The sequence below is a fragment of the Solanum verrucosum genome, unplaced genomic scaffold, assembly GCF_900185275.1.
Source record: "Solanum verrucosum unplaced genomic scaffold, falcon-dt-bn FXZP01000297.1, whole genome shotgun sequence".
Classification (NCBI taxonomy): Eukaryota; Viridiplantae; Streptophyta; class Magnoliopsida; order Solanales; family Solanaceae; genus Solanum; species Solanum verrucosum.
Genome location: NW_026020215.1, coordinates 523,876 through 537,052, shown reverse-complemented (window position 1 = coordinate 537,052; position 13,177 = coordinate 523,876). Strand labels below are relative to the sequence as shown.

Genomic DNA, 13,177 nt, shown 5'->3' with positions numbered 1-13,177 from the left:
TATGGTATGTACTAGAAGAACAAAATGTGCTCAAAGGTATAAATCATATTTTAAATCACCTAGAAGAGGGAATCACTGCACAACACAGAAGATACCTTGAAGCTTATAAAGTTTGGAAAAAGGCTAATTCCACTGCACGTGGAATAATAGTTAGTTTTGTGGTTGATGACCTCATACATGAATGTGAGGAATTTCCTACTACTCATGTTATGTGGGTACATTTGCGAGGAACGTATGGGAATACGTCTATAACCCGCCTCTCACAGTAACTATCAAGATATGACACTTATAAGAAGCGTCATGCTCAAAATGTCAAACAACACCTAAGGGTGATGTCAAACATGATAGCTCAACTCAAGAGTGCTGGCCATGTTCTTTCAGATAAGCAATAGATTCATGCAGTGATTCGGTGTCTTCCCAAAATAATACATTTTCAAATGTTTCTCGCCATGTTGAACTTGAAGTTGAGCAGCTTGGTGTTGGTAAAGCGACTTCTAATGCCTTTGTGACAGAGTCAAGTGGTACAAAATCTTCAGGCTTCAAACGCAAGAAGAATTAGAAATGAAATGGGAAAGACAAAGAGACCGGAAAAGGACCCTCTAAGAAAAGAAGATGCTTAATTCCAAGAAAGGAAAATGGTTCTTCAAGAAAATAGACAAGAGCACAATTAAGTGCTATAATTGCCAAGTGATGGGACACTTTGCTCGTGAATGAAACGAGTTGAAAAACATAGCATTTCCAAACGCATCTCTAAATGCTACATATATTTCTAGCATTTCTTTACTAACTGAATCTTATCCTATGTGGATTGTAGACTCGGGATCCACCGACCATATGAGTCGAGATCGAGAAGCGTTTGTGGAGTTTCGTCAAGTTTCATCTAAACCAAGATGGATCTACATGAAAAATAATGCTAAACTGAAAGTCAAAGAAATAGGCACTTGCAAAGTAGACTTGCGTGGTGGCTGTTCCTTGATGTTGCATGATGTTCTGTATGCTCCAAAGATTTAACAAAACTTAGTATATATGTCTGTTGTTTTAGACGTTGGTTTTGATTTGTTTTTTAGTTGTAATGGTGTTAAAATAACTCTAGATAATATTTTATATGGTTTTGGACTTCGTTATGACCACTTTATCGTATTAGATTGTAATCCTTCAACTTATGACTATTATGTTGATCATTAAGTAAAGTTATGTTATTCAGTAACAATGATATTGATGTTATTACATGGCATGCAAGACTATGTCACATATGACAAGATTGAATGAATAGGTTGGCAAAAGAAGGACATTTAGGTTCTTTTACCAAAATTGATATGTCAACTTGTGAAAATTGTCTTGCTGAAAAGTTTACGTGTAAACCATATAAGAAGGTTGAGAGAGCTAAGTTCCCACTTCAATTAACTCATTATGATATTTGTGATCAACTGAATGTGAGGGCAAGGTCGGGTTCTACATACTTCATTACATTTATTGATGATTTCACACGCTTTGGTTATGTCTATCTGATTTCTCATAAATCTGAAGCACTTGAGTGCTTTAAAAGATATATGAATGAAGTTGAAAATTAATTAGATAAAATCATAAAAGCTTTAAGAACTGACCGATGATGTGAATATTTGTCAAAATAATTTGAAGAATTATGTGCTGAAAAGGGTATTATCAGACAGTTAACTACTCCGTATACACCTAAAAAAAATGGTATAGCTGAAAGAAGGAATAAAATACTATTGGACATGACAAGATCAATGATGGTGCATGCAAATTTGTCTATCTCTTTTCGGAGAGATACATTATTGATTGCGGCTTACATATTGAACTAAGTGCCTTCTAAATCAGTTTCTTCCACTCCTTATGAACTTTGGACTGGTCATAAAATATACCTGAATGATCTACGACCATGGGGTTGTGTATCATATATTGAAGATCGCTTTGGTGAGTTTGGTAAACTAAGTCCAAAAGGAAAGAAATGTATCTTTATAAGGTACTATGAACGCTCCAAAGGGTATGTGTTCATCGATGAACGGGAGGTTGGAAGTATTACTGAAATTGTATCACAAGATGTCAGATTTTTGGAAAATGATTTTCCCAAAAAAGGTGAAATAGATGAGGTTGAGCCTTTTTACGAAATGTTGAATTCAGAAGATCAGGTAATGTTGTCAAACATACTTGATAATTCAATGGATCAAGAAATGATTCCTGGTCCAAGTGGGAGTTATGAATCCCAAAATACTATAGCAAAATCCGAACTTCAAATACGTAAGAGTACAAGAAAAGGTGTACCTAAACGATCTTATGAGATTGAGGATTATGTTTTCTTGGTATCTCTAACAGAAGCGGATGAACCTAATTTTGTAACTGAGGCCTTATCGAGCCCTGAAAAGGATTAATGGTTAAAAGCGATGAAAGAAGAATTAGAGTCCATGAAAACCAACTAAGTCTAGGATCTAGTTGACCTTCCTAAGGAATGTAAAGCTATTGGGAATAAATGGATTCTTAAAGTTAAACATAAATCATATAGGTCAATAGAAAGACACAAAGCACGGTTGGTGGCAAAATGTTTTACTCAAGAAGTTGGAAATAGACTATGAGGAAACCTTTTCACCAGTTGTGAAGTTTACATCCATTCGATTACTTTTAGCTATTGTTGCACGTTTAGATCTAGAATTACACCAAATGAATGTAAAGACTACTTTTCTCAATAGAGAACTAAACGATGAAATCTACATGGAACAACCAATAGGTTTCGTTGTTAAAGGTCAAGAAAAGAAAGTTTGTAGATTGAAAAGATCAATTTAGTGCCTAAAACAATCTTTAAGGCAGTGGTACGTGAGATTTCACAAGGAGGTGATGTCATTTGATTTCACCATGATCGATGAAGATCATTGCATCTATGTGAAAAATTCCAATGAAAATTTTGTAATTCTTTCTCTTTACGTAAATGATATTTTATTAGCTGGAAATAATTTGGAGTATGTGAAAACTGTCAAGTCATGGCTTTCAAAATCATATGATATGAAAGAAATGGGTGAAGCAGACTATATATTGGGTGTTAAGCTCCAAAGAGATCGTTCCAAGAATTTTTTTGAGTTTATCTCAAGAAACTTACATAAAGAAAATATTGGAACATTTTTGAATTAATAGTTGCAAATTCATGGATACTCCTGTAGCAAGGGGTGAAACTTTAAGCCTTGAAAGGTGTCCAAAGACTGAAAAAGAAAAGGAAGACATGTCTCAAGTTCCTTATTCTAGTGTTGTCGGGAGTTTGATGTATGCTATGATGTGTACTCACCCAGACATTTGTTATGACGTGAGTCTAGTTAGCAGGTTTCAATCCAATCCTGGAAGGGATTATTGGAAAGCAGTAAAGAGAATATTATGATACCTGAAGGGAACTGCAGATCATACACTGTGTTATAGTGGATCTGATTTATTCATAAGAGGTTATACAGATATTGATTGGGCTAGTGACCGGGATGATAGATTATTAACATACAGTTATGCTTTCTTACTAAATAGTGGTGCTATTTCATGGAAAAGTAAGAAGCAAACTTGTACAATTCTTTCAACCATGGAATCTGAATTCATGGCTTATGCGTCTGCAGTACAAGAAGTTGTTTGGTTAAAGACATTCTTTGAGCATTTGAGTATTGCAAAGAATTCTAAGGGTCCCATGATTCTATATTGTGAGAATCAAGCGGCTATCGCATACACGAAGGATCCTAAGTATTACAGCAAGAACAAACACATTGACATCAAGTATAACTTTGTGAGAGACGTAGTGACAATAGGAGAAATAACTTTACAATACATTCCTACATGTAAAATGATAGATGATCCTTTTACAAGGCCATTTCTAGAGACTTGTTTGAAAAACATGCTAAGGCTCTAGATTTGTATAGGATTTGATGATATTTCAGTATTGTAAAATAACTTGATTGTTATAATATTCTCTTATATATAATACTATTGGATTTATATTCAAATATAATATGCATGTGATATTTTGTAGGAAATAAAGTGTGTCGAACAAGTCGCGAGATTGGCTCTCTCACACGAGCAATCGCCTCTTACGTCGAGGAACATGAAGAGATGAGTTTCACCACCATATTATGACTTGTTTTATAATCCAGGCAAACGTTTCTCTAAGATAATGAGTTTAAGGATCACTGAAGAAAGAAACTAGGGTTAAACATCTGGAGGTATTTAGACCAAGGTCTGAACGATGTTGGATAATCGAAAGAATGAGGCACATACACCAATATAATATGTAAACATTGTAGCACGTGTTTCATACCACGTGTATCAAGTGATCAATGGGTCAATGAAAGAATGGTTCCCGACTTCTTCATTGTGTTAGACCCCGAAAGGTTAAAATGACTTTCAATGAAATACCCTTTGACCTTTAACTGATTCTTGAAGTTTCGATCGGTGTTGCTACTTTAGCATGTTACTAATAGCCATGAGTGATTCGGCAATGAAGTGTATGTCTAGGAAAACAGTTGATATGGAACAGATAGATTCAAGTAGAAAGGGAAGATGATTAAAATGAAAAATTCAACTTGTATACATAAGCAAGCTATTACACTCGAGTGTAATTGAGTATATAAAGTTAAAAGATGAACTCGAGTTCACCTCTTTAAGAGGTTGAGAGATCGAATAAGTATCTACTAAAGTAGTTAATGACGTCTGGGATATTGTGAGTAATAGTGTCCTTAAAATTGTAGTGAATTCTTTCCACATGTGATTGGATTCCTACGTAGGGCTTGTAAAACCTTAAAGGTAAGCTCTTCATGCTCACATTTCGTGTTCACACCCAATTTTTAGCTCTCCATATTTGTTTAACTAAAGTTCTAATAACAATAATAATAATAAAAATAAAAATAATAAAATATATATATGTTACAAAATAGTAGGAATACGAAAAGATTTTTAATTATTATTTATTTTATTTCATAAATACGATTTTTTATAAAAATTAAATATATTATTATTTTTAGATTTCACATCAAATGAATATTTTTCTTAAGGGTTAGCTCGATTTTTCCAATTAAATATAATTTCTATTATTGCGATGAATATTTTTCTTGACATTTTTCAAATTAGGAAGGCTTAATTAATTAATGAGTTACTAATTTCTATTAATTTTCTTTTAGAATGACTAATTTTATCAAATAAGCTAGTCTTGCAAATTATTGTTTTTTAATTTAATAAATTATGGTTATTTAATAAGCAAAGGGTTATAATTTAAATGGACTTTATTTGAGAAAATTTGGCAATCCAATTTATTTTAACTCGGCCAATCCGCGCGTGCCACATAAGAAGCACATGGATTGTGTTTCTTTAGATTCGATCCCAACTGTCCGATTTAATCTAAGGGACCAATTTAATTCAGCATTTTATATATATATATATATATATATATATATATATATATATAATATTTATTTTATTTATTTATTTATTTAACACTTGATTAATTTTGACAGTTCAATAAACGATCAGACAACCCAAAATGAGTAAGACTTTTCCTCTCCTAAAAGACACCTACCGCCGCCCTACTTATTCCAAAATCACGTTGACACCTTCATCTTCTCCAAAAGAATAAAGATCACCGACCTTCCTTTTCCAGAAATCAGATGCCTACACTAGCCAATCTTTTCATGCCTCAACCTAGAAAACGGAAGAGACACTCCCTCCTCAGGCACTACAGGCTACTCGCCCATCACCCCCCACGTGATCCCACCATTCTACTGTCAGAAGAACAACTCTGTGCCGCCGGAAAATGGCACATCAGTCGCTCAACCCTCTCAAATCGACCTAAAAAGGTTAATTTTTGAGAGATTTTCTTCTCCGACATGATTACTTTGATGTTTCCTCTGAGAGTGGTGTTTCCAAAAATTCAAAATTTGAATTCTTGGAGCCCAAATTGGCTAAAAAAGGGAACCATTTGGTTCTCATAAAAATCATCCATGAACATCCAAAAACAATCGGGAAAAAAACAAAGAAGAAATCATCAAAAAATCAGTGAGAAAATCCAAGAATTGATTAAAAAAAAGACCCAACAACAATCTAGCGAGTCTGTTCTAGTGTTGAAATTTGATTTGAAGTTCGAGTTCGAAGTCGAAATCTCTTGACGTCAAATCCCCTGGTTGCTACTCTACATAAGGTTAGTACACATCACCTTTTGTTGTTATTATTCATGATTAAATGTTGAGCACCTATCTGAATTTCTGCTTCTTTGGACATTTGTGTGAGTTTTATACTGATTTCTGCAAGTTATTAACTTTGTATGAACCATGTGTCTTTGCAATGCTTATTTCTTTTAGAGTGAAGTGTGCCAGTAGAAATTACATTGTTCCTATTTATTTATTTTTAGAAAAGAGCCATTACGTAATAGGCTCAAGGTTGAGTTATGAATATGTAGATGAAGAAGTTACTACGTGATTGAAGTTTAGAATATGATAAAATTAATTGATGTTGAGTCTGTTCTGCCCTCATTTGTTTAGCATATTGTACATGCTAGTTCATATTAGGTAAACTAAGAATTAGTTACACATGAATTTGATCAGATTCAAGAGGTCCTTACACTTGTTATTTGGAATTTAAATTAGTTGTTCTCTTTGATCCCCTGAATACTTCATTTTCTGAAATTTTGACAAGTTTCTCTCCTTGTTCTCATATCTCGCCTAAGTAATTAGAAGGATCCCATGATAGCTTTATATTGGATTGAACTACTGCATTTTTCTCCTCTCTCTCATGAGTATTGGCACGTAATAAATCTACCCGTGTTCATGTGAAGTCGAGGACACTAGATAAGAATGTATTCATCAGCTTATTAATGCATGCTAAGTGTGTTTACGTAATACAGTCCGCTACCAGCATATTAGTTCAATGATGTTAGTTTATTATATTTGATTAAGTAGTATAGTCATGGAATTTCCTCTCCTATAATGAGGAATTGAAACATTTACTTAAGTGTTCATGTGCCTTTCAATGACCTGTTGTCAAGAGTTCCATAAATGCTAAGCTTTTTTATCGGTTTAAGAAATGGTCCGTAATTAACTTTGAGTCCTCTATATTTGTATCCGGTCAGGAAATGCAAGCCCAACACCAATGCGAACTTCAACATAAATATGTTCAGTGCAAATGCATTCCATCCTAGTTTTGTTACTGTTTGGAGTTCTTTCAAAGCCTTCATCTCTTTTTATCATAAAATTGTTCACCCTGCCTGTAAATGTGTAGACCTTTAATATTGTTATTACCAAGACAATTTACAGTTGTAAGCTACATGTGATAATATTGTTTGACTTCCTTTGTTGGACTCAAAGAAAAATATATAGTCTCATGCTTCCGTAGGCAGTTGTAGACATGCTTAAACCTGTTTAATGACATAAAAATATATATTCCTGAACATTAAAGCTCCAAACTACTGTACATAAAATTTGGAGGGATATGAATTTGTAAAAAACATGTTTTCCAAGAGTCTGATAGCCGAAATAAGTAAGCCTGAATTTGGGTTAACAGATGGCAAGGTAGGATCTATTTTGATGTGCTTTCTCACAAGTTTTGAATCTCATTTACTAATTCTTTTCTTTTGTTTATTTCACATGTACACTCGGGAGCGCATTTGGAGTTGTGATACGAATCATTCATCTGTCCAAATCATATTTGTGCTCACCTACATTATCGTTTGTGTCTAGCAGCCTTCATCGCATCAATAGTGTCCAACATTTCCTTCTCGCTTCAAAGTTTTCACGTTCTTTATATCATATATGTTATTATCTTTTGGCTAACATTTTACCCATGAGTATTTCATTTATATTTATGCTATGCTTTTATTTTGTTTGGGTTTGTACGAATCAATTAAAAACGGTGGTAAGACGTAGTTGCCCACCTCGCTTCCCTTTAGATATTGGGTTTATTATAGTTATTTAGTCTACCTCAGGAAAAAAAGAGGTTCTACATTAAGACGCGTTTTGAATGTCGCCAAATTGGCGTATATATGTGTTACACTTATATATTTGTTACATCTTTCAATATTTTCCAAACTAACATAGTTTTCCTTTCTCTTTATTTTCTTTTCTTTTTTCATCATTTATCCCAAAAAGTACGTTGATTTGTGTCGACTTGCAAACTGGCTGACTCACAATACAACCTTCGATCAAAACAAAAGATGACTTCAACGTTGCTGCAAACATAATGATACCTATTGAGAACCCCGAAGGTTCTCGAAACATGATAGACATCCAAAATGAAGAGAAAATGGCTCGCATGGAGTAAGAACTCGAGATCTTGAGAGAAGAACTACGCCAAGTACGAGACTTGGCCAAACTGTCAGCTACCACTTTCCCTACTTTCAAGGCGTCTATCTACTTCGCAAAGGCTGACCTGCCTTCTGCCGACTTGCCAAATCAGCCAGAAAAAACTCAACACGCTCTTGCTCACGGTCAAGTTCCACCAGCTTCTCCAACTGCAGTTAGGACCTTTCGCGACCTTTCCAATCGCGATCCTACCATACCAACAATGCAGCAGATACTTAGGGCACATGTCACCGCTCCCTATGAGCCACATGTTCCACCCATATATGCCACTCGAGCTCCTACCTTCACAATACCAGCAGTGGTTAATGTCCCGTATGAGGTCGATTAATATGAAGAAATGGAGAAAGATACCCAGATGAAAGAAGATGCATCGATAAATGCCCAGCTTCAGGGTCTAAGAAAGGCATTGAAAATCTTACAAGTTACTAGAGGAACAGAGAGTCTGGATTATGATGACTTGTGCATCCATCCAGACATTGACATGCCGGTAGGGTACAAACCACCGAAGTTTGACATGTTCGATGGAAAAGGTGACAATCATGCACATTTAAGGGCATACTGTGACAAGTTAGTTGGTGTAGGGAGAAATGAGAAGCTAAGGATGAAGTTGTTCATCCGGAGTCTGTCTAGAGAAGCATTGACCTGGTATACCCGCCAAGACCATCGCAAATGGTGTGACTAGCAGGAAATGGATGAGGACTTCATGACTCATTTCAGATTCAATACTGAAATTACTGGTGACAGATTCTCATTGGCCAATATACAAAAGAAGCCATCTGAGAATTTCCAGGAATATGCATGACGTTGGAGAACTGAGGCCGCAAGGGTGCAACCACCACTAGACGAGAGTGAGCTCTCGAAGCACTTTATTCGAGCTCAAGAAAGTGTCTACTTCGACAAGATAATGTCAATGATGGGCCAGAAGTTTGCAGAATTGGTCAAGATGGGAGACTTTATAGAGGAGGGTGTTAAATTTGGGAAGATTCAGTCTATAGTCGCATTGCAAGCCGCAAGTAGGGCTATACAATTGGGTTCCATTGGCGGCATAAAAAATAAAAGGGAGAATGTTTCAGTTGTCACTTTCCAACAAGGAGGATCGTCCCACCGGTACCCCAATAATCCCCAAATTGTTGTGCATGCTTCATACGTCCCGTACCCAGTGTATAATACCCAACCACACAATAGTCCACCCCGAACACCAGCATACCAAAATCCTCCAAGACCATATGTCCCTGTCCAAGCACCAATCCACCAAAATAGACCAGCATATGCACCGAGACCACGTCCAAATCTTGAAGCTAGAAATGCTCGCACTTACACACCGATTGTTGAACCCTACGCCCAATTGTTTGAGTGGTTGAGGACAGTGGGAGTGCTGCAACCAATTGAAGGAAAACTTTCTGATCCAATCCCTCGTAATTTTGATGGAAACAAGCGATGCTCTTACCACTCGAGAATCCAAGGACACGACACAGAAGATTGTTATAGGTTAAAGAACCAGATCGAGTCTTTGATTAGAAGAGGAGTAATCAATGCACTCCAGCACCTCCCAATTTGAACAAAAAACCCTTGCCAAACCACGAGAATCGAGAAGTCAACATGGTTACTCTAGATGAAGAATATGGGGGCTCTGACTGTCCAGACATAGATGAACCAGATGCCATGACATCTTCGGCACAACCTGTTATCACTGTTCAACTAAGGGAACCTCTGACTGTCCAAACATATCTCCCAAGAGTTGTAGTGACCACTCTGATCGCTAAAAAGCCTGAATATAACACCAAAGCAGTCTCATGGGACTATCGAGCAAGCGCCAAGGGAAAGATGATTGACACTGCCGTGGCTCAAAAGATGACTAGGTTAGGGAGGTTTTATGCCCCAGAGGACCTAAATCAAAGAGTTCTTGGGAAAGAACAGAATCTAAGGAAGAATGTTACCGATGTTGAAGCCGCAGAATTTTAGAAAAAGATGCAGCCTAAAGACTGTTCAGTCGAAGAGCAACTGAAGAAGACAACTGCCAATATATGTATTTTGTCTCTACTTATGAGTTTTGATGCTCATAGGAATGCTTTAATGGAAGTGTTAGACGGAGTGAATATTCTAAAAGATACCAAAGCCTTAGCTTCAATGATTGGAAGAATAGTGAAAGCTAACAAGATTTATTTACATTATAATGAGCTGCCTACAGAAGGGGCTGGGCACAACAAAACACTTCATATCACAGTCAAGTGTTATGATAAGGTTGTGACTCGAGTTCTAATTGATGGTGGTTCTGTATGCAACATCTGTCCTTTTACCACTTTGAGGGATTTAGGTGTTAATATGGAAGAGATAAGGGAAAGTCGTGTGAAAGTTAGAGCTTTTGATGGAGCGAAAAGAATTGTCATTGGAGAGATCTATCTCACGTTGCTGGGAAATGGCAAGAGCGGTTCCTTCAACTCTTCACCAATGTGTAAAGTTTGAGTGGGGTCGCTCAGAAGTTACCATCCACGGAGAGCTCAGTCACCTCATCCTTTCTGTTTATTCTATCCCAGTCGTTGACGAGTTAGACGGAGCCACCTTTCACACTTTAGAAATTATGCAATCTATAAGGGTCGGTGAGGAAGCAGAGACAGGCAATACAAAGTTGTCAAGTACAGCGAAAATCGCAACAAGTTAACCATTCATGATGTCGAACTTGGAGAAATCTTGCAGAATTGGACCACCAGCCCGTCCCTATTTCAACCAGAGTCCTGGTAGTGTGGAAAAGTAGTCTTAATTTTAAAAATTCGCATGATCAAATTGAGGCTTTAATCATGCCTAATCTTTTGTTGCTTGCCTCTTCTAAAAGCTAGAATGCTTTGAAACAAAAAGTTTTTATTTTCTTTAAAAAAAATTCTCGTTATTTTAAATATCTATTTATTTTTACTTACCTTTTGCATTTTTCAGTACTCATATTATTAAAAATCCTCGTTCAACGGTTATGACATGTAACAAATCCACCAAGCAAGGTGAAAGCGATGAACAAGATCACGAAGAGTAAGAAGAAAGCATGATGCCAAAAAATCTACCACATGAGATCGAGCAAGTTGAAAGTAAAAAAAAAACCAATATGGATGAAGCAGAGGTTATCAACTTAGGAGATGAGGAAATCGTGAAGGAAACACGAGTCAACATACATTTGGAGGCTGAAAGAAAGCAAGAGTTAATAGAGTTGCTTAAGCAGTTTGCTTGGTCTTATGATGACATGCCAGGATTAAGCACTGATATTGTCTCGCACAAATTATCGACTGATCCCACTTGTCTACTCGTTAAGCAAAAGACAAGAAAATTCAAGCTAGATTTGAGTTTAAGGATCAAGGATGAGGTAACTAAGCAAATTGAGGCGAACATTGTGAGGGTTACAAATTACCCTACATGGTTAGCCAATATTGTGCCTGTGCCGAAAAAGGATGGAAATATCAGAATATGTATCGAGATCTCAACAGGACCAGTCCTAAGGATGATTTCCCTCTTCCAAATATTCATTTACTCATTAATAATTATGCAAAACATGAGTTGCAATCATTTCTCGATTGCTTTGCAGGATATCACCAAATCCTGATGGATGAAGATAATGCAGAGAAGACATCGTTTATCACTCCATTGGGACTGTATTGCTAGAGAGTAATGCAACCTACATGAGGGCCATGACTACCCTTTTTCACGATATGATCCATAAGGAAATTAAAGTGTACGTGGATGATGTCGTTATCAAATCCAAAAGAAGTTCAGATCACCTGGATGACTTACGAAAGTTCTTTAAGAGGTTGCGTAAGTATAATCTGAAGTTGAATCCAGCAAAGTGTGCATTTGGAGTACCCGCGGGAAAACTATTGGGATTCATCGTTAGCAGGAAAGGCATAGAGTTGGATCCATCAAAGATAAAAGCAATCCAGGAGCTACCTCTACCCAAGACCAGGAAGGACGTGATGAGTTTTTTGGGAAGACTGAATTACATCAATCGGTTCATAGTTCAATCCACAATGATTTGTGAACCCATAGTCAAGTTACTGAAGAAGGATGCTGCCACAAAATGGACAGAGGAATGCCAAAGGACTTTCGATAGAATCAAAGAATACTTGTCCAACCCACCAGTATTGGTCGCACCAGAGCCTGGAAAGCATTTGTTATTGTATCTATCTGTCATGGATAATGCATTTGGATATATATTGGGGCAGAATGATGAGACAGGTAGAAGAGAGCAAGTTATTTACTATTTGAGAAAGAAGTTCACACCATACGAGGCAAGATACTCCTTGTTGGAACGAACATGTTGTGCTTTAACTTGGATTGCGCAAAAATTTAGGCATTACCGGTCTGCATACACCACGTACTTGATCTCAAGAATGGATCCACTAAAGTACATCTTTCAGAAGCCCATGCTTACGGGTAAACTGGCGAAGTGACAAATTTTGTTGAGCGAGTTTGATATTGTGTATGTGACACAGAAGGCCATCAAAGGATAAAACCTAGTTGATGACCGCGCAGAAAACTCGGTGGACCAGGATTACAAGCCACTCACGACCTACTTCCCTGATGAAGATGTGTTGTTTGTAGGAGAAGATATATCAAAATCGTATGATGAATGGAGAATGTTCTTTGATGGGGGCATCAAATTCTCTAGGAGTTGGAATAAGAGCAATCTTAATTTCGGAAACAGGTCATTATTACCCAATCTCAGCCAAGATTAGGTTTTATTGTACTAACAACATGGCGGAATATGAAGCTTGTATTCTCGTACTTAGGATGGCCATAGACATGAACGTCAAAGAACTCTTGGTGATAGGAGATTCCGACTTGTTGGTTCATTAGGTGTAAGGAGAATGGACCAC

The 13,177-nt window shown here is 36.7% G+C and overlaps 3 protein-coding genes across 10 annotated transcripts in view; 1 reads left to right on the top strand and 2 right to left on the bottom strand.

Moving 5' to 3' along the window:
- Window positions 1-13,177, bottom strand: part of LOC125830650 (40S ribosomal protein S8) — a 173,940-nt gene that overhangs the window by 88,945 nt on the left and 71,818 nt on the right. The gene's annotated exons all lie outside the window — the stretch shown is intronic.
- LOC125830655 (peptidyl-prolyl cis-trans isomerase FKBP15-1-like) overlaps window positions 1-13,177 on the bottom strand; it is a 1,183,135-nt gene that overhangs the window by 1,158,171 nt on the left and 11,787 nt on the right. The gene's annotated exons all lie outside the window — the stretch shown is intronic.
- On the top strand, window positions 8,662-9,882 carry LOC125830664 (uncharacterized). Its single transcript, XM_049509846.1, has 2 exons — window positions 8,662-8,969; window positions 9,150-9,882. Exons 1-2 carry the CDS (start codon window positions 8,662-8,664, stop codon window positions 9,880-9,882), a joined length of 1,041 nt encoding a protein of 346 aa, XP_049365803.1.